A 22,479-nucleotide genomic window follows, 5' to 3' on the forward strand; every position below is an offset into this window, starting at 1 on the left:
TTAGCACAGTAAACCACCTTTTATGTCCTTTTTTATTTTATATTACTTTGACGAGAAAGTAGGCTAAACATGAGCTCAAAACATCGTCTGTAATCAAAAAGCAATATTATTAAAAAAGAAGAGATAAAACATCGTGATATGAAATCTACTTTTTAGTTTTCAATTTATCGTCTGCTAATGTTTAATTTTATAATATTTTTTAAACATCGATGGCATCTGTTAGAGTTGTTTATGTTCTTAAGATTTTGTAGGTCAGTTATTGCTATTCGGTGATTCATTAACATCTTTTTTGTGAAGTAAAGTGCCTTCTAATTTCTTGTACTTAACAATGTCTATGTGCGCTGGCTCTAGTGTAATTAACGAAATCTTGAGATGAAGATCATTCACAGCTGCGGATTGATTTCCTTTTAGTTACAAAATTACTAAGCGAAAGTAAGTAATTTAAAACGTACTAATATATTTTGCAACGAAAAATTGAGCAAAACAGTAAAATTTCGGTTGGAAAACTGTTTATTAAATTTTTATATTATAAATATTGTGTTTAATAGCGCCATCTAGAGACAATTTGTTTTGTGTAAGTGCTAACAGTCCACGGAACATAGTTCCTATTTCAATTACTAATTAAAACTGAATGAGACAATTCCAGTTTGTGAACATTGAATTTTTCTATTGAGTTCATCATTTATAATAGATTTTAAGAAAGTTCACGTAGTCCCTAAGATTGGTAAACGAACTTGAACGATATTTGCACTCGGCCCATAGACTATAAGAAATGTTTCACAGTTAAGTGGAGCAAAATTTGGGTAAAAACAGTAAATTTTCCTTAGTCTTTCTTTTTTACCCTTAAAGTGTTTAAAAAGGTTAAAAGGTCTTATAATAAAATTTTTCTTTCTAAGTTTTAAGCGAGAAAAACTTTTAAAATCTTTTTATCCATTGAAGTCCTTTCAAAATATAGCCACCGAAATCTAACAACTTAAAAGGAGAGCATATAAGTTAGTGAAGTTTTTAAATATTAAAAACGTGAAAAACTCACGAGTATAGTTTGTCCCATACATGTTTAATGCAACACTGTAAACACGCGTGAATTGAAGTAACTACTAAAACATATTTAATTGAAATAAAATTAATTAAATATACACTTTTTTTAAAGAGCATTATTTGCTTGGAAAAACTTGATGCGGAACCCAGTTGCAAACATTTAGGGAAAAGTGGTCACATATATAATTAAGAAACCTTCTCCATTATTCCTCTTTAAAAATTCAACTTAATCTTTGCTGTAAATAAATGCATCCTTGCACTTCATAATTGGTTACAGTTAATATTTGATATTTAAATTAACATTTGGGTTCTAAAGAAACAATTTGAAATATTAATTTACAACATTTGTAGCAAAATATTCGAAGGGGACCAATTAAAATGAAGTAAAAAGCATTTCAATTAATTTAGCACAAATATTTAGTTGAATAGATTTCATTAAAGGTTAGTCTCAAACGGTTACTACACTTATAGAGCTGCTTAGATCAAAAATGAACGCCACAGAGTATTCTTATTGGCTAGAATAACAATCATTCATCCTATACTCAAGGGAAAGATAGTTTACTTTCAGTGGCGCACACAAGGGAGGGGTCCAGGGGGTCCGGACCCCTCCCAAATGTCATACTCAAAGTCTCAGTTCTAATAAGTGAAAAAAAAATCCTCATGATAAAATATTTTAAAAAATATTTTGCACTTTTCCTATAACGAATTGCCTATAACAAGCAGAATGGTGATTATAAATTGAATACACTAAAGAAACATGTTTTTAGTTTTGTAATTACAGATTACATCAAATGAGATTCTATGAATTTCTATAATCATATGGTGCTTCTGCAACGATGAATTTGAGTTCTTGAATCCATTTTTTTTAATAATGAGAAAAGTTAATGCGTACATTATTTTGCCTTCTGGTAATTTATTTAAGTATATTTCATTCAATAATGCTAATTATTTGTTCAAAAGTTTATTTTTTTACTGTATTTCGTTCTCGAGAATAAAAAAATCGAGTCAATATGTTTGACGGCGTATTGGGGTTATGATATGAGAATGAGGCTTTCGATCTTGGACCCTCCCCTTGCAAAATTCCTGTGTGCGCCACTGTTTACTTTAAAATCATGGTTCTAAGTTCCCGAGAGAGTGAAGAATCATGTTCTTCTATTGTTGTCTTCTCCATCAAGTAATCCATGTTCAAATTCAAGAGTGGATTTAGGCTCTGTTTTATGGGGGAGGAGGTAGCTTATTAAAACACTAGCATTAAAGCTGGGTATTGTTTCGTAAGGGCAATATTTGGGACGAGGATCATCAGAAGCAAGGAAAAAATTTTAGGCACCAGACAATATTTCCGAGTTTATGGGAAAACTTGGCGTACTATTGAGTTTGACAGATTCTTATTCTAAAAGATTTAGTCGCTAAAGGGCGATTCTCAAAAAAATGTCCCATGCGTAAAGCTAAGTTTTTTTTATTTTATTTAAGTACCTGTTAATTAAATATGGGATTAACTGTTACGCTTTGATAGTATATTAAAGCATGTATTATTTCCCAACAGCATTATTTTTTGAATGCTTTGGTCAGCTGGGAAAAAGAAAAAAACGTTACGCACGTTGACACTTTTTCGAGAATCGCCTTCCTGAAGTATTTTTATTTAGTCTCCTGAACAACCCGCCGCCTGAGATTTTTCAGACCCTACTCATGATCCTTCCTTGATCCTCTTCTGCTTAAAATAAAGTGAAAAACATGGAAATCATGTTTTAGAAACATGTTTTGAATCATTTGCGCCGTAATATATTACTGTTTTTAAACCGTTAGGAAAAGAAGTAGAAATTATTTGGAAGTAATACTAGGTTTTGGAAACAACCTAAATGAGAACCGAGAAAAATGAGACAATAGAGCAATTCAGAAATTTCGCAGTTTAGGCGGAAACTTTGGCAGCAACAAACAAATATAATAATGATAAATGCATTATTAACTTGTTTTGAACATATCAAAGATTTGTACCTCATAGTTAACCCGTAATAAATCACAAAACAGAACTACACATGATACAATAGAATAACTTCATTTTAAAGAAAAGGGGGAGAAGGTTAAATTTCAGGAGAAACAGAAAAACATTTTTTTTTCTTATCTTAGGAAAAAGAAAATAATGATTATTTAGGAGAAGAACTTAAACTTTCCTTAAAAGCATTTCTCTTTGAAAAGCGAAACATTTCTTTTTTATTACGGTGCGTTTTAAAAACGACTTGAAAAAGAAAGCAGGAGAAAACTTTTGTGGCCGTAGTCCAGATTTATGAATGAAAAAGTTTCAGATAAGCAGGGCAAAAAATGTAGTTTAGTGACTCCACAAGAATATTGGTAGGAAGTCACATTTATGCGTATTCGTAATCTTATTTTGTCATTTTTGAATGCTCGTAAAATAATTTTGCATCTTAAAGCCCAATACTTTATTCTGCAAATAGAAACTTTCCTTTTCGTTTTGAAAATACACGGGTCATTTAAATATCAACATTATTGAAATAGTCCAATGATTATACTTCAGTCAAAGATAAGAATATGTAAAGCAGGAGGAAAAGACATGGGTTTGTTGTAAAGGAAAGTTTTAGAAATAAGAGAAAACAAATGAAATTTAATTTTAAATTTTCAAAATAGTATCACGTACATAAAAAGGAAATCAAAGTGATTTCAATGCCCATTCTGCCAAAGCGTTGCTGTTATGCAACTGATAAATATTTTAACTATTTAGTAACACATGTCAATAAAAAGTAACCTATCTGAAAATCAAAGACTATGACAATATAAGTGTTTTCAGAAAAAAAAACCTGATATTGTAATATTTTATTGTTAATAAAACGTTATTTGCAACTTGATAAAGATCTTGTTATTAGCATTTTTAATATTAGTTGGGATTACTTATATTCCGTGCAGTTATTATTTGTTTAATAGATCATTTGTATTTTAAATGCTTTGATCAGTTAGTCAAGTGCATCAGGGGAAAGTGAAATAGTTCATTTCTTTTACATACTCAACATTTTATCAACTCAACTTCGTATTTATTTATTTATTCATTTATTTATTAGTTCATTTCCATTCTTTTACTTAACAATACCCTTATTTTATCGTTCATTCACTATTTTACTCACTTCTTTATTTTTTCTCTCATTGTATATAATTTACTTCATTGTTTGTTTCATTTTCTTTTCATCCATTTATTTATATTTTGGTTTACTCATTTATTTAATTAAAATATTTTTAGTAATTTAATATAAAATATTTCATTAGAAAAATATTTTATTTTTCACTTTGCCTCACGAAAAAAAAAACTGAAAATGCAAATTTTAAAACCAAAAATTTAGAGATAACCAGTACAAATAGTACTATAAATTTTTGGTTTTCCTCTGCTCCGTTTTGGAGCAAGACATAGTACTAATAACTTTGGTAAGTGCTGCTATAGAGTTAGATTTAGAAAAATGTTTTTAACGATAAAATACCGCTAATCTGAACTTAAAACACGTTTAATTCAAAAAGGTCCACTAAAATTTCTTCGCTTCTAACTCTTTTTCACAATATTTAAAAGTAATTTTACTTCTGAGGCTAGTAAAATTTTGTGTAGTACTTATTTCCCTGTTTATATAGTTTTAGTTTAATGACAGCAAGTATTTAGTACAGACAAAAGTCAAATGAAAAAAAAAAAAAAAAACAGAACAGAAAATGTAATTATAAATAAACTAGTTGTGATTGGGATAACTGAAAAAATATTAATAACTAGAAAATATCAGATAAAATTTGGAAATATCTTCAAGACAAAAGACATATATGAAATACGTAAGATATTTCAAACTAAAGCACCCACATTTCTATTATTTTCGTAATGTATCTATTATACAGCGAAATCGTTTCTCAAAAGCTATTACATCAGAAAAAAAAGTAGTTCCAGATAAAACCCATCACAATTGTTGATAACAATATTATTCCAGGAGAGCTTGTATGATAGCATTTTCTTTTACTAAAACTCTTCCACATTAGCTTGATCGTATGTAAAATATGTTTTTGACCATAATCTATGTGTCAGTCACATAAAAGTAACAACATGGGCGTAATGCGTCTAAATTTTTCAAGGAATTTCGATATGGTTTTGACAAAGGAAAAAATATGACTAAGAGTTTAAGATAACCGTGCAGGAAAATCGGATGAATAAAGGTTTTGGAAAGAGTTTTGCTATTTAAGGATATAAAACTCATATTTTCATTTAAAATTTACGTTCTGCAATAGTGTTTTTTGAAATATATCCCATCTTTAACAATTTTCTGTCAGAGTATAACAAATTATTTAAAAAAAAGTGTTTATGGTAGAAGAGTTCTAGCAGAAACAGAAACGGGGATTCAAAAAAGATGGGAAAACTTCAACAGGAGATAGATGCTAACACAAGCAACTTTCACGGCACTATGTAAAAGGGTAAGCTAAATTTCGAAATGGTGCCTATTGGGAGAATGGTAAATATGAAAAATAAAGGGAAAATAAGCTGTTTTACGGAAAAAAAACCCCTATGAAAAGTGATCAAATTAGGAACTACAAGTTAGTACAGCAATCAAGGTTTCATACATCGCTGACGACGTACATTAAGAAACAAGTTATTTACTTCCTTAGTTAAGAGCACTTTTTTTGAAGCTAAACGTGTTTTTAATCTGCTTCGTTGTCGCCGAGGTTTAGCTTGTGGGGCACCTGCTGGTCGTTATTTAAATCTATGAGCTTTCAAGTTTTCCGTTTACATTTTTGTACTCTATTTTTCTCCTTAGGTCCTTTCTCGCGGCAACACGTTTGCTGCCAACACTCATTTTACGGTGATCCCCCCCCCCCGGTTAGTTCTATGGTTTGTTAAAGTTTGTTTCATATTTTGGTTATCATCCTAATTTTGATTTTCTCAAACATAACTTTTTCTGATATGTGTAACTTATAATTGCCCTGTTTTTTTAAGGTTACGCTATTAACCGTTTAACCGCCGAACTATTGACGGATGATCAAATTTGAGTAATTTTTTGAAATTATGTCTATTTATGTCTAGTAAATACAGAAATAAAATAAAATTTCCAGAAAAAAAATTTTTACTATGATTTTCAGTGTGTTCCATTTTTGGAACATTGGCGTTTTGCATGAAGTTTTTTTTTCAGAGAATTTTTTTAAACTAAGAGGTTTTGAATGCGGTTTTTATCTTAGCATACTTTATTGGGGAAAAAATAATATTTTAAATTGCATTTGTGTACATATCAGAATTCAGAAAATCCAATACTGAAATATCTAATGCCCATCATATGAAAGGAAGCGTTGCTGGTGAAGTCGTTTGTCGCAATGGAAACATTTCTTAGTCGTATTTTTTGCACACCGCGCAACGTCCTTGGGATGCAGATACAATATAATGTCCGTCAGACATTCTTGATTGTTTATGTAAATGACAACGAGGCCCTGGAGGACTTTCCACTCGTACTTTTTTTCTAAGGAGGTGAGTTATTTCTCTTCGGAACTCTAAATGCTTCATCTTGACTTCGTGTAAATCATAATGAAGTAACCAACTAGCTACAACTGAAATATTCAGCGCATTACTAAAAAGATTCCACCACCATTTTTTACTCCTCAAATGAGGTCTGTAGCTCCCTAAAAGTTTATCCAAGACGTCCAGACCCCCCATTTCTTCATTGTATCTCTTGATAAGATGAGGTTGTGCCACTTCTATCTTGCATTTCTGCGCATTTGAGTAACATTTTACAGATGCAAGTGGCTCATGTGTATAACAATTAGATGCTACTATAACCACTGCATTATCTTTCCAGCTGCACATGTACACTGATCCATCAGATCGATAGTCAAAATTTCCGCGATCTTCTTTAGAAAGGGCTTTTTTGGATTTCCGTGGACAATGGCCAGTTCGGTTTTCACGAATTGTTCCTGTTGCTCGTACACTTTTTTTTTTTTTGATAGCTGAGAAATTAAGTCATATGATGTAAAAAAGTTATCAAAGTATACTTCATGCTTAGACGTGTCAGTCAAAACTGATAATAGATCATTTACAACTCTGGATCCTAATTGCACATCAGGGGATCCTTCTTTTTTGCCTGAATAAATCTCCATGGAATATGGGTATCCACTTGAAGAGCACAGCATCCAAATTTTGAAGCCGAATCTTATTGGTTTTCATCTAATAAACATTTTACATGAATGCCGACCGTAGTAGGGAACCATAGATTCATCTATGCTTAATTTTTCATGAAATACACCAAATTGTTGAGGGTTTTTACACAATTCTTCGTAAATAAGGAAAACTTTTCTTAGTTTGTCATTTTGTTTTAATTCATGGTTGTCCATCAAATGAAAGTTGTTTTTTATTTTTCGAAAACAATTTTGAGGCATAACTGTTAGTACAATTGGCACAGATGTATCTTCTGCACTGCTCCAATACATATCTTCTGAAGGAACAGAATGGTACCCACTCAATAGCAACAAACCAAAAAATTGTAGGATTTCATCTCTGTCAACATCTATTCTTCCTCAGTGTTATTGCCTAGTTCATCAGGGGGTAATTGGCATATATCTACATCTGACAAATCCGAATCTGACAATGTCTCTAAATAAGCCACAGCTTGTTCTACAGTAAGAAATCTTGTAGACATTTTTTAACATTTATGAACAGTTGGTATACGTCAAACAGAATTTCGTTTCGCCCGAAAACAAAGCTAGCGAATTATTGAACTGCATTTAAAATATGAAGAATAAAACTCTCACTAATATTATTTTTTATTATTACGTGACAATGCAGCTGTCCGAGCAGGTGTGGATTCGGAGCCATATAGTCCGTCAAACAGAAGACTGTTATTATTTTCTTTGCTAACGAAACGAAACGTCATATCCTTTCAAAATATAAACTTACTTGGTTTTGCCAACATCTACATCAGAGTACATTCAAAATGAGAAAAAAAAAGAAACATATATTACGAAAAATGAAATTTCCCCTTGGAAATCGAACGATTTACTTCTTGGAAATTTGACTCCCTAAAAGCGCCAATGTTCCAAAATTGGAACATGCTATTTTGAAGGGGTACACCTTTCGGAAATATCATTGTACATTTCTACAAGCATTTTAAAATCATACATTGAAGTATTTTTCACAACTATAATAAATATCATCACATTTTCTGAAAAAACCAATTTTTGGTTAATTTTATAAGAAAAAGTTGCAAAAAGCTAAAAAAACACTCATCTTTGAAAAATCGCAATAAATAATTGAAAACATATAAACAATCAAGCAGGAAATCAAAAAATACTTTGAAATAAGACTAAACTGTGTTAAAAAAAACTTGTTTATTTTAACGTTATTTCTTGGGAAAATTTTCACTTAAATATGATGTTCCATTTTTGGAACATTGGCGGGTAAACGGTTAAACTTAATTACTTAAAGCAAATAAGTTTAAGTGCCTAATAGGTAGCCGTTACCTGGTGTCAATCACCGATCGAAATAAAACTTTGAATTTAAAAATATAGAACCCGCGGATTTTTTAAAAATATATTCGGCACTAAAAACTTTTTACGAGGGAAAATTCACCACAAATCTTGGGTTATCGATGCATTAAATGGTGGAATATTTCAAATTTGGATTACAAAAAATCAAGTAATGATATCCTTTTTCTTTTAAGGATAAAAATCCTTAAGAATAATTACAGTGTGAACTAAAGTTGACGTGCTTTAGCATTTTTCCGAAAATACTAATTATGAGGGAAATCATCCCTTGAAACCATTTCCTTTGAGTGAATGGAAAAAACATTTTTAGAAAAGTCTCAAAACATGTTAAAGCTTTTTGAATTTTCAACCATTACTTGAATTTTTATGGTTAAAACTTGAAATAAAAGATGATATTTCACAATCTAAAGTTTTAACAACCCAATCGCCAAGAATGAAATTCACTCCGATAAAAGTGTTCATTACCGATAAATAATAATAATAATAATAATACTAATACTAATAATAATAATAATAATAATAATAACCACGAATTAAATTTTTGAAAGTCATTTAGCGATGTGAAAAGTTTTAATCTGATCTGTGAGTGACACGTGGTAGGTGTATTAATGAGAAATGTTCTATGACTAGGAAATTAAATTCGAGAGGCTGTGCTGTGCATGCAGACGTCCTTGCTCAGGATGTCATGCACTCAAAGTCATAAAGTTGCGCGTGTACACACATATACACGCACGTATCATGCAATACACATGACTTTGTGTGCTTCCTCGTTGCAAATGCGAAGAATAAAAGTAAAAGTTCCAGTTGTTAACTTAATGTATTTTTCCTTTTCGAGTTGTGAATTAAAAGTGTGTTGCTAAAGTAAAAAGTAACTATCACAACACATTACTTAACAAGCTAAATCAGTTTTTTCCTTTTCTCAAAAGTCCTTGTCATTGTTTAAACTTCAAGATAGGCTCAATTACGTGTGACTCTTGCTGTAAGGTAAGAAACAAAATTTTTCTGCCTTAAGGTACGTTTCCAATTAATTCTTCTTTCAGCGCAAAAGAGAAGATAGATATTTTCATGTTTTTTCTCAAACTTACTGTTTAATGTAAAGCATCTTATTGATAATAAGCGTGATCAAAGCATCGTATTTAACATAACTTTACATTTAGTTAAATTTTAGGTACAATCTCATGATTTGCGAATTTTCTTGTATAAAAATATCGAAAAAAAAATCGGCAAAATAAATTTTTCCAAAAGGGAAATCATTAGAACAGGACATAAGTGCTAAGAATTTTTATTTGATTGAAGTCTGGCTTAGTTCAATACAATAACCGCAGGTTCAAAGTTAATGAGAAACTACATAAACATGGAAAGGAACAAGCAAACAAGCAATCGTTAGATTGTTTCAGGAGAAGCCTTGTTAGGAAACACGGAAGAAGAAATTAAAAATATAAATATAATTTTTTGTTATAATGAATTTACTGAAAGGAATAAGAATATATGACGTGAAATTTTAACTTCAATTAAAGGATTTTTCTTTACATGCCTTCTAATAACACTCGCATTTTTGTTACATAAAATGTTCTTTAAGCGGGAGTTTTATACATAATATTTTTATAAAATCAGTGATGAGATGTAAATGAAGAACTTATACTTTTAATGCATAAGTTTTGGGATAATTTAAAAATTATCCGTCGGTTTTAATCGCCAAAAACTTGCTTTTTTCATTGTATTAATATTTTTTTCAATGCCAGTTTTCGTATAACTTCTGAGCGACGCGCAGTTTTTGCTTTAACAGATGGACGATTTTCACTGAGTGATTCCATGGAAATAACTTTTGAATTTACTAACGTGAAGACTTAAGGGTGTTGAAAAAATATTTTATAAATCTATTTCAAAGATGAGATTGCGGTTATGTTGAATAGTGTAAACAGTGGGTGAGCTAACAGTAAAACAGTAATTAGAATTGAAATTACAAAAACAGCGTAATTCTAGAAAACATTCAGTAATCGTGAAAACACGCTTCAGTTCCTATTTCTTACCAGCGGTACCCACACGGCTTTGCCCGTAGTAGAAAAATTTAAAAGTCATTTGGTTCGCCTATATATTTACAAATAATGGATGATGAATTTCTCGCCAATTTGCTATGTTCATTTGCTCGCCCATCATGTTATGGTAGTTTGCTTCCCCACGTTATGGTAATTTGTTAGTCCACGTTATGATAATTTTCTTGCCCACGTTTTGATAATTTGCTCGAAAAAATGTTCTTAAAATCGGAATAGAAAAAGAACGAAATTGAGTTTTTGAAAAATCGCTTCAAGGTGCTCATTTCAATGATACTAATTTTGTGCCAAATTTCATGAAAATCGGTCGAACTGTCTAGGCGCTATGCGCGTAACAGACATCCAGAGACACAGACTATCAGCTTTATTATTAGCAAAGATTAATGCAAAACATAAAAAATACTCCATTTTATCTGTTAAGAAGAAATAATCTTGATGTGCTTGAGCAATCAGAGTGTTTATTTTCAGTTTTCCTCACAACTGTACTCGGTGAATTCTTTTTAAGTTTTGTGTTTTAAAATTGCATTAGCATTTTGTTATGTTTTCGACAAACAAATATTTGTATGTTAAATAAGATCAAATACTTATTCCAAAGATCTTATTCCAAAGTACTTATTCCCGTTAGAAAGTAGTTTTATCGCAATTGTTTTAGATTCTGAAAATATTCCGATGACGTAAACTTAAAAAATTGAGTGAACAGTGAACTCATGACAAAAATATGCTTTCCTCGTTTTCATTTCACCCTAACCTTAACTCCGCTTAGCGTAGATTGACCAGTGAGTGAACAACTCGTAATGTGCTTTAAAATATAAGGTTTCAAAAGTTTTTTATTTGATAAATTAGCAATAACAGCTTCTTTCTATGCAACTCCAGAAAGAAAATGGTCAAAAAAAGTTTGTTCTATCCGCTGTAGACAGGTTTATTTACTGGATTTCTGCGCATTTTTTCATTTTAACAACTTAAAAAACCTGAAATTGAACCATAAAAAACCTCTCAGTTTTTCTTAATAATTACACGCATTGGAAAAACTTTTTAATGAAATGTAACAAATATTATAATTTTTCATATTATTTACAATTTCTGATTATAAAAATGTGCTTTAGAGCTAATTAATTTTTCAAAATACATTTAGAGAGACGTATAATGGAAATGTTTAATGAAAAACATAATTTTCTCTTTCTTCTCACATTTGTAGCAGTTACGCTTTCGTCTTAAAAATATCTATTTCAAGTACTGTAAATTATAAGCAGGGGCTGCGGAGTCGGAGAAAAATTAATCGACAAGGGCTCCGACTCCTTTAACCCAAAATCAGTTCGAATCCTACTCGGACTCCAAATTTTCAAGCACTGGTAGAGTTGCACTGGTCTTGGAGGGAAAATGACTGACTCCGACTCCGGGAATTTTAGAAACGTTGACTCAGACTTCGACTCGTCTAACCCACAATCATTCCGACTGACTCCGCAAGCACTGGCAGAGTTGAGGGAAGATGGGCGACTCCGACTCTTGGAATTTTAAACCTTCGACTCCGACTCCTTTTGCCCCAAAATTAGCCCGAACCCGATGCCTTGATTGTAAGTGTTTTTTTTTTTTTTGAAAACTTAATTAAAAATCTTACCTCTTGTCCTCTCGTAGGTCTTCAGCACGATATCTTTCAACGTTGTATTATCTTTTGTGAGATAATCTCCGGGCAGATAGTAGGTATCCGCAATATTGATTTCGTGTCTCTCGGCCAGGGTCAATAAGCTCTCTGCCACCTGCTTATCCGAGGGATTATTAGCCACGAGCAGCATCAAGCGATTCCATTTGAAGTACTTGAGGAGCGATATCAGGGATTTCGACACTTTGGAGCTGGGAGGTAAAGTTCGAGCGAACGTGGTGAAAATGGTCTTGTTCGATACTTTACTGTCTGAGCATTTCTGGAAAGGAAAGTTTTAAATGAAATAATGGAAGTTTATGCATGTAATTTATCTATCAAGGAAATAAAATATTAAGAATGTGACAAATTTCCCCTCTTACTTTTTAAAGCGCGATAAAACAAATTGTAATCGAATAAAAATAAGCAAATATAGTGTTTTAGCCAGTTTTGTGGCAATACTAGAAAAATAACTGTGGGCAGCTAAGGAGTGTATCTCTACCGTTATCTTTACATTTTAAAAGATTTGATGGAAAATGACTTGAGAGTGTAGATTTAGTTCTCTCTTTTGGTGGTTATTTCGATCTTTGACAGCTTTTCTGAGATTGATTTTCATTTGTATTTTTTTCTCAATTCCAATTGTTAAATGATTTGTTTAATAAGGTTAAATAATATATTTATGTATGTTTTTTTATTCTCTAAACTATTTATTGGTTCACTAATTTCCAGGCATTCTCTTTTCATTAACTTTCATTCCTTCTTTTTTTCTTTTGAGTGGTTTTTAAATTTTTTATCTTAAAAAAAACAAACAATAAGGAGTGAATTTAAACTCATATTAACAAAGCTCTCCTTCAGTTCTTGCAGCTAATTTTTTTTTGCTATCATATAGCTCAAACAATACATTATTCATGCTTCCCTCATTAGATTTTTAATGGCTAAGATTTTTAAAAATACTTTTACAATTTATTATAACTAAAAAAAATGCACCAACTCTTTGAAATCATACGCGATGGGCTGTTTATTTACAAATAAGAGTAGTTTTCCCACGCAGTCATTTGAATTAGAAAGCATTTTTTAGGGTGAAACCCCACTAACAAAGCTTTTAGCAAATTTGATATTTTATGACAATACTTTTATTGAACATTGTATTTCGTAGAATATAAACATAAGTTGCTATGTTCCATTTTATTTACATATTTTCGTACAGTAAGATCTCTGAAATATCGGTGATAATACAGATAACGAATATATTAATTAAATCCTTCGTGAATTTTATGACCTTTAACTTAATTACCGTTCACAGTTAAACTTGAAGCAAAACTGAAATTCGATTACTGTTCAACTATCCGTAGTACGATACGTTACGACTTTACTAAAACTTATCGAATTTAATTTACTAGTTGGTGCGCGTTGTGATCACTGGAATACATAGAATCGTGTCACTTGTATTGTATAGTAGCTGCTCTGACGCTTGAAGTGTAATTACTTTTTACAGTAACGAGTTGGGTTACAGTTGAATATTCATGACATTTATCACGTATAGAAGACCCTATTTGATGAAGCAGTATAATATTCTCTGATGGCATATTTGCAGCAAAACGCAATTAAATAAGTCGATATTAATTCTACCAGTGCATAGATAGGGAATAAAGGCTCTCCAGTTTCCACGGATGATAACTAGATATTTTATCTCATTCCGAAAATAAAGTTCTTTCTTTGGAAGCCCATCAAATGTGATTGATGATAACAATAAATCATTTTTTCTCTTAGTGTCTTTGTTATTTCGTATCTTTTGCTTAATGCTTTTGCATACTTGATTACGAAGAATGAGCTAGGGTTTCAGTTGCTAAAGTGAAACTGTATTCGTAACTGATAAAATCATTATTGTAATTTTCATAGACATTAACGTAACGCAAGCTTTGTTTGCTTCTTAAAGCATTTTTCCAATGCTTTTATCTATGCAAAACATATATTTTTAAAATCTCATTAAATTTATCTCTACATAGTACAAAATGAAGCTTCCAAAAAGCATCTGTGTGTTTCAATTCGCAAATCTCGAGAACTACCCGGCCAATTTCACTGGGATTTTCACAGTTTGTTCCTTTAAGTCCTGAAAAGGTTTGCAGGCCCGTTCGAAAAAAATTCGATGAATAGTTCTTTTTTTATTAAAATGTTGGCCCAATGTTCACATAAATTCCCGAATATGGGAGTTAAAAACTACTTGCAGATATTAATATTTTATATCGTTGGAAAGAATTTCCTGCGTTCTACTCAATTTGTTTCAATGCTCTTACGTAATTACGGCGGGAGTTATTTACGTTCAAAGCTCGAATTTTTTTAGGCTTAGCTAAAATTTAAGCACTACTTTCTTCATTACATCTGTCAATAAAAAGTGAAGGAATTGTCCCACAGTTTTCTTTCTGGCAGCATTGGAAAAACGACATTTTTTACTCCAGATCTATCTTTACTTTAGGTCGAAAAACGAAGCTTCTATCTCGAAAGGGACTTTTAAAGGAACTGCTTTTAAACAAAGCAGTTAATACATGTCTTTACGTTAAAAAAAATCTTTAACCGCTTTCAAAAAGAAAAATAATTAAAATAGTTAATCTCAATAAAATAAATACAGCGGCTCCGAAAAGTGTTCGTACACCTACGACTTTCAATGAAATAGGTCACTATCTAATGGTTAAAATTAATAATTCGGAATAGGCATTTAATTATGAGATCTATGATCTATTTTTAACAAAACTTCATGAATGTTTTAAATAAAATATTAAACTTATTTTTTTTTAAATCAAAAACCAAAAAATGCCAGCAATTTTATCTGACAAAACTCTTCGTACACTTTAAAAAATGTCTTGATATAATTGAATAATCTAATTTTTTACTAAGTTATTATTAGTAGAATATCATGCAATATCAACAACAGCTTTTAAACGTCTGGGATTAGATTTCATTGTTCTTTCTTTCTTTTTTTGTGCACTTTCTAAGTAAGTGAATAGCCACGCTTCGAGTCTTACTCTTTCTAACTCTCTTTTGGTTTCAAAGCCGTATTTTCGTAATCTAGCCTCCAGAATTCTCTAAATATGTTACATTAAGTTTAAATCTGGCGATCGAGGAGCTATTTCTAAGCTTAAGGACAATTTTTGATGCACCAGACGCAAGCGTTGAAAACTGTGTACTTCTTATCGTTATTTTGATAAAAAACAAAGTTGCTTCCTTTAACCAAATTTTGGACTAATAGTTTAAAATTGTTTTTAAAAATATTTAATTGAACAGCATGTTTCATTATTTCATCAAAAAATTCCAAACTACCAAGTTTTGATGCTGATATACAACACCCTCACACAAAAACACCCTCACCGTCCTGGTTAACTGATCCAACTAATTTCTTAAAATTAAGTTCCTCATTTTTTTTCTATTTACAATTGTGCAACAATTTTTAAAAAAATTGTTAAATTAATTTTCATCTGTAAGTAAGACGTTATTCCAATACATTTTGAGCTTATTTATCATTGATTTTGTGACGGAAATCGTAAGCTTTCTGTTTTTCGCACGAACAAGAAAATTTTTGCGGCATTTAATCCAGCTCATCTGAGAACTTGGCGAATAAATTTAGATCATAATTAAACGTAAAATTTTTTATTAAATTCTGTGAGAAACTTTTACAGCATTCAAATGCCTATTTTCATACATTTTTTTACTGTGAACCTCCGATCACGCTTTGTTAACTTTGCCGGTTGACCTTGTTTGTATCCGATTCCATGGTTAAAAGCATTTTATCAAGCACTTTACTATAGAATGGTTTAAATTAACTAATTTAGAGACATTTCAAACCAGTTTACCGATACTGTGAGGGAAAAAAAAATCAAAATTCAAGCAGTGTTTGTTGTTTTTTACGAATATCAGCCATTATTAAGTAATAAGCAAAATATCAAAGAATAAATAAACAAAAATTAAAGTCAAATGACTTTTAAGGGTCAATACAATACAAAAAAAAATGAAAAAAAAACTACATATGGTAATTTTAATCATGACTTTATTCGAAAATATTTCAGTGTAGGATGACTTTTAGGGCGTGTTATTTCTCTGACTCTTCGTTTTTTGACCCATTTCAAAAAACGATCCATCAATATTTTGAAAACACTACTGGGTTTTGTTTAGAAAGATATAAGAATGATGTGAAAAAATATTGGATTTTATGTTCGAATTCAGTTTCACGTTATTTTGGTTTTAGTAAAAAATTTCAAAGTGTACGAATATTTTTGGGAGCCACTGTACATCATGTGAAAGAAAAAAAAATAGTTTGTTTTTTCCCCTGTTGCCGAATTTTTTTTAAAAAAATGAATTAATGTACTTTCAAAAATAAAAACTATAAAATGTGAACTCAAAGAAATTATTTTCTTTGTCGGAAAAAAAAATCATCTGTTCATATCTTTATGTAGAAACAGAAAGGAGTTCGAATTTCTCCGCCAAAAACGGAATACATAAAACTTATTTAGAGTGAAAATGAAAACAAATTTTTTTTTTTACAATAATCAGTTCACAGTAAAAACCATGACTGCGGAGTCGGAGTCAATCTCTTTTTGGGGTAAGAGAGTCAGATTCGGGAGAAGAAGGTTTTTAATTCAAAGACTCGGAGTTGGAATTGCTCATTTTCCCTTAAAGTCCGCAACTCTGCCGAAGTTTGCGGAGTCTAAGTGGGACAAAATTTGAGGTAAAAGAATCGGAGTTAAATTTCTAAGAGTCGGAGCCAGCCATTTTTCCTCCGTGCATAATTTTTTGCCAAAGCTAGGAAGTAAGACGAAGTCGCGTAGTCAGAGTCCGACTAATTTTCGGGTACATGAGTCTTAGTAGTGAGATGATCTTCAAGAGCTTTTTCCAACAAAATTTGTTTGAAGTAAATCCGCCTTTAAGTTCGTAATCTATAATGACTTTCATCGTAGGCATTAATGTTAAAGGATTAGAACAGTTCATAATTGAACGGAAAATTGTTCAAATCGAAAAAGCATTTTCTATATATGTTCTTCATCAAAAGCTTTTGTTTTTCCTATGAAGTTTGTTTGAAGCAAATTCGCCTTTAAGTTCAGGATATTTTCCTTGAATTTCCTCGTAAGCGCTAATGTTAATTTTTTAAACTGTTCAAAAATGAACGAAAAACTGTTTAAATCAAAGAATAAAATATGCAAATGAGGTGCCCTCGGCGAGATCTTTCGAGGAAAAAATAAGTTCGAATCAGACTATTCACTCCAAAGTTATTAGGGGGGAGGGGGACAGACAGACATTTCCTCCCATCTCATTACCATACATTCCAATTTATAATTTTTCGATATTTATTTAATTATTTTATTTATTTTTCACTTTTTTTTTCGCGATATTTTTAAGATGCATTAAGCTTTCTTTCATGGTTTTTTCTTTCTTTTCTGGCTTTTACAGGGAAAGTAGGCTAGAAAGGATTGAAATCAGTTTTATGTAAGACTTATGATGGAGAGAAAGTCTCTAGTGCCGTCTTTAGGGAACGAAAGTTATAACACGGTTTCTTTTCAAAGTAGGGGAATGTGGGGCGAAATGAAATGGTTAAGATGACAGCGCTTTTTTAAAATAAACAAATTGGAAATTTATTTTGAAAATTACAGTTTATAAAGAAAGAACATTCTAATTTATAATAAAGCTTACATTTAAACAGTATTTTTTATTTTGGCAGTAAATTTGGGGTTTAAAAAAGGGGGGGGGGAATATTCCTTTTTTATTTTTTCATTTGACAAAAAGAAAAATGAAACATTTTTCTAATGAAATATTTTTTATTCAATAATAGAAAATATTTTTGATCAAATGAATCAGTAAATAAAGGTTTTATGAGTAAAGGAAAAGGTAATGAAACAATAAACTGAAAATGAAAGTATTCAATAAAGTAATATATGAAGAAAAATAAATGAAGTAAAAGACTGAATGAATAAGAAAATAAGTGAATGAATGAATAAATTAGTGAATTGCTGGATGTAGGAATGTAAATGAATGAATTAATAAATACGAGAGTGATTTAGTAAATGAATGAGAGAGTAAACAAAATAAACGACTTCGTTTTGCCCCATACACTTTGCCCCGCATGTACTTGACTGATATTAAAAAGTATTTAAAATACAAATAAGCTTAACATAACTTAAACGAGCTGAGGTGTGCATCACATGACTTCCTTTTACTCCAATTTAATATCATTTTCTCATTATTGGCAGTTTTAATGTGATTCGAAATTGAAGCCAGATTAAAAAAAAAATCGCCAAATTTGTCACAAAATTGGCGACCAAAAGACTGGCGATGTATCGCCAAGTGTCCGTCATATTCAACAACCACTTGAGTTTACATCGAAATTAACAATGATTCCCCCCCCCCAAAAAAGGGGCAAAAGAACCCCTTACAAGCATCTGAATGCAACCAAAAAAGGAGGTGCACAACAAGAACCCACTTGGAGTCTACGTACCAAATTTCAACTTTCTAGGACATTCCGTTCTTGAGCTATTCGACATACATACGCACAAACATACGTACATACAGATGTCACGAGCAAACTCATTTTTGTTTTCCTCGGGAATCGTCAAAATGGTTCTTTCGAGTATTTATACGTTCTTAGGCACTTATCCACGTGTGGTCGAGTTGAAAAAAAAACTAAACATCCTTTCAGGGGTGAGAAAAATGGAAATTAAGGTCGATTTTTGAGTGAAATTTTTTCGAGAATACAATACTTCCTTTTTTGTAAAAGGAAGTAAAAAAAATCACAGAGTATTAAAAAGTCTTAATTAATATTTGGAATTTTAATAACATATCATTTTATAATAAAAAAAAATTATTTTTGACTCGCAACAAAATATTATAATATGAGTAAGGGAGAGGAGGGAGGAATGGGACAGTGGAAGGAGTGGGACAGCTAAAATTATGGCAAAATAAATCCCTTTATTTTATAGTCAGTTTGACCACTAGAGGGCCTGTTTACAGCTTCTTTTTGTTTCATACTTGCATTTTATCCAGCAGGAAGTTTCAGTTAATAGTTGGAAAAAGTTAAATTTCTCACCTCCAAAGTAAGTTTCTAATCTATTTTTAGTTTTATTTCTTTATTTATGTAATTTGTAAAACTAACATAATATATTATTGTTGTAATCTTAAGTATATAATGTATGCTTATCTGCAATTTAATTAAGCCTAAAATCAGCATGGTTTATACGACAAGTTATTTTTTAGAAGCAATGTGTAGAGGGAGGAATGGGACACTCCGAAGAGGGAGGAATGGGACATGCCCCATAAATATGTCCCTTCTGTAAAGGGGCTGTTCAAATATTACGTAAGCATGTTTTTATCAATTTTTTACCTCTCCTCCCCCTTGTCAGCAGAAATATGCAAATCGCAAACCCCCCTTAATAATAACATAAGCTAATAGCACCCCCCCTTTTCTTAACAGTAAAAATTCAATTTAAAAAAATTGAGACTTAATTTTTAAAAAAAAATGCTTGTTTAATTTCCTTATTTAAGAAAAACTCTTAGATTACAATTTTAAAAAAACTTAGCCATTTGAAATTTTTTTTCTAAGTAATTTTTTTTTTTTACAATTTAAGATTTTTGAAAATGTCTTACGTAAGCATCACTCAAACATCCCCCCCCCTCCTTCCGTTGTCAGCAAAAATAAGCAAATTGCTAACCCCCCTATGTGGCAAGGGTGGAGAGCATTTATGATACTGAAAGCTACAATACAAAATTTATGAGAAAGGACATGAAATTTTATAATTTTCCTCAACAGGATGACTGTAGCATTATAGATAAAACAGATATTATCATGAAATTACCGCCACCACAATTGGTTGGTGGGACTAGTAGAGCACAGTCTTGTTTTTCTTTTAATGTGGACCTTTCTAATTATGACACTCGCTAATTTTTCTGTAATTTTCAAATGTGTCCCACTCCTCCCATACTCATGTCCCACTCCTCCCTCCCAGGAGGGAGGAATGGGACAAAATTCTTGAAATTTGTAATTGGTCAAGTGTGAAATTAATAAAATGTTTAAACATTGTGTATATTTTTAAAATGTAGTTATAATATGCAAGTTTATTGTGTGAGCTTTTGCATTAATGAATAAGTAGAGGATTATGAATAAGAATCATTTATGTGAAAAGTGTCCCAATCCTCCCTCCTCTCCCCTATCATTTTTTTTTGCAAATTGCCTGTATTATCATATGCTTTAATCTTCGTTGGTATTTTTTTACTGACTGAATCATTTTACATGTGCTACTATATAGTTAAAACATTACCAGATAGTTGTCGTTAAACGAAGAGAGTAAATATTTCACCTTTTCCTTTTGCCCCACATTTCCCTACTTATAGTTAACTTCTCCAAATAAGGTCAACCGAAGAATGAGGGACCACATCTCGCTAATTTTTGATTTAATGGGCTCCAATTTTTATACATATTGACTCAAAAAATGAGATAAACGAATCATTTCATTTGAAGATTCAAATTTAAAACATTTATCGCGAAATTCGCTATAGCAATGATAACTAGTACTGCAATTGGAAATGAAATATTAGAGGGAACGCACGTTTTTAAAAGGTTGATATCATGGTTGACAAATTTTTGTTATGCCAAAAAAAGTTCAGTTTAAAGTACTTATGCCAACTTGACATAGAGCATCCAGATCTGATTTCATGAAGCTGCGTAAATACGATTTGAAACAGGCGATGATATGGAAACGAACACTATTTCTATCCTGTCGAAAAGCACAACAAAACTGCGCAAGGAGAAATTAATTTTAAGTTCTTTCAACGTTTTGAGTATTCAGTACCCTCTTAAAAATTAAATTTGTAAAAAATGCTTGATTGAACAATTTTACGAATCTGATAATTTTTTCTATAGAAGAAAGTAAAAATGTAAAATAAATTTATTTTACATTTCTACTTGGGAGGATGTCTTTGAAAACAATTAACAGCATTAGTTTTTGAACCAACGTTAAGCAGTAGAATATTTATGCAAAACTAATTACTCGTTCGCCATTTAAGAGCTTTGTTCGGTTGAAGTTATTAAACATTCGAATTTGTGAGCTGCTTAACAAGACAAAAGAAGAAACAAACGAAACACATCTAATTAGCAATAAGGTTTTAGAGAATGGAAAAATTGTAAATACATATTTACTTAAATTTCGATTTGATGCGTTGCATCGTACACTCTCGGGCATCGGAAAAAATCGATGTTTAGCTCGCGGCTTTATCCGGAAACTTTCAAAACTTTCATCCTCGAAAAAGGTAACGTGTTTAACCCAAAACTTCAATCGATGCAAAGTTCAAAAACAAAATTTCACAAGATGTTTTGAACAGAACGAACACTCAGGGATAAAGTGTAAGACTTCGTTTCTTTTAAATAAATACTTTTAAAATAAACTTTAAAAACAAGGAAACTAAATATTTGTCAGGTTGTCAAGATCCCAGGAGAATAAATTAAATATAAGTTGCTAAATGTAAGTAGCTAAATTTGTTTCTCCAATACTTTTATTGTATTTGTTTAATTTATAAGACAAGAAAAGAAATATCGTTTCAAGCTTTTAATCTGTCAAAATAAACTTTCAATGCTATCAATTATAGCTTTTGGGCTCGATTTCTGCAATTTCGTGCAATTAAACGTTATTATTTCTTGGTTTACTTTTCAAGCACAAATGTATTTATCCAACCTTATTGCCTGTATAGATTAGTGTGTGCCTGTATAGTGTAGCATACTATTGTACAAAAAATAATAATTAGTTAGAACATGAAACATTAGATTTCTTTCCATTAAAGAAAAAAAGTGAAAAACAAAAGTTGCACTTAAAAACGAACTTTTCATATTTTGAAAATGAAACTTTATTGCTTCTTTTAGGTGTGTTGTTTATGAGCAGTTTACAGTTTTTTGATTTCTGAGTAAAGTTTTTTAAAATAAAACTTCAGATAATAAAAGAAAAACAGATTCAGAAAACGCAAATCAGCTTAGAAGCTTTTGAAAAAAAAAAGGAAAATGTTCCTTGAAGATTGTCTTCGAACAATCATACTCTTACCCATCAATTTGTGTAATGAAACCAATGTATGCAAATTGGTTTCGATTGTAAAATGAGATCTTCCCCAGGAAGCTATTTTTAGGTTTCTTTTTTGCTGATAAATTTTTGATCTTCTTTGTTTGACAATAAATACTTTATTTTGAGTCTTGCAAAGCATTTTTTTTCTCGATAAAGTTAATAAGGAATTTGTGAATCTTCT

General features: G+C 31.0%; 1 protein-coding gene across 2 annotated transcripts in view; it reads right to left on the bottom strand.

Moving 5' to 3' along the window:
- LOC129221570 (guanylate cyclase 32E-like) overlaps nt 1-22,479 on the bottom strand; it is a 556,299-nt gene that overhangs the window by 302,987 nt on the left and 230,833 nt on the right. The window contains exon 4 of one of the 2 annotated variants that reach the window (XM_054856072.1): nt 12,199-12,499. The exons of the other annotated variant lie outside the window; for it this stretch is intronic. Within the exon in view, the coding sequence (XP_054712047.1) occupies nt 12,199-12,499 (301 nt within the window). The remainder of the gene's footprint in view (nt 1-12,198; nt 12,500-22,479) is intronic. 2 annotated transcript variants of the gene reach the window in all.

The sequence above is a fragment of the Uloborus diversus genome, chromosome 4 (genome assembly GCF_026930045.1).
Source record: "Uloborus diversus isolate 005 chromosome 4, Udiv.v.3.1, whole genome shotgun sequence".
Lineage (NCBI taxonomy): Eukaryota > Metazoa > Arthropoda > Arachnida > Araneae > Uloboridae > Uloborus > Uloborus diversus.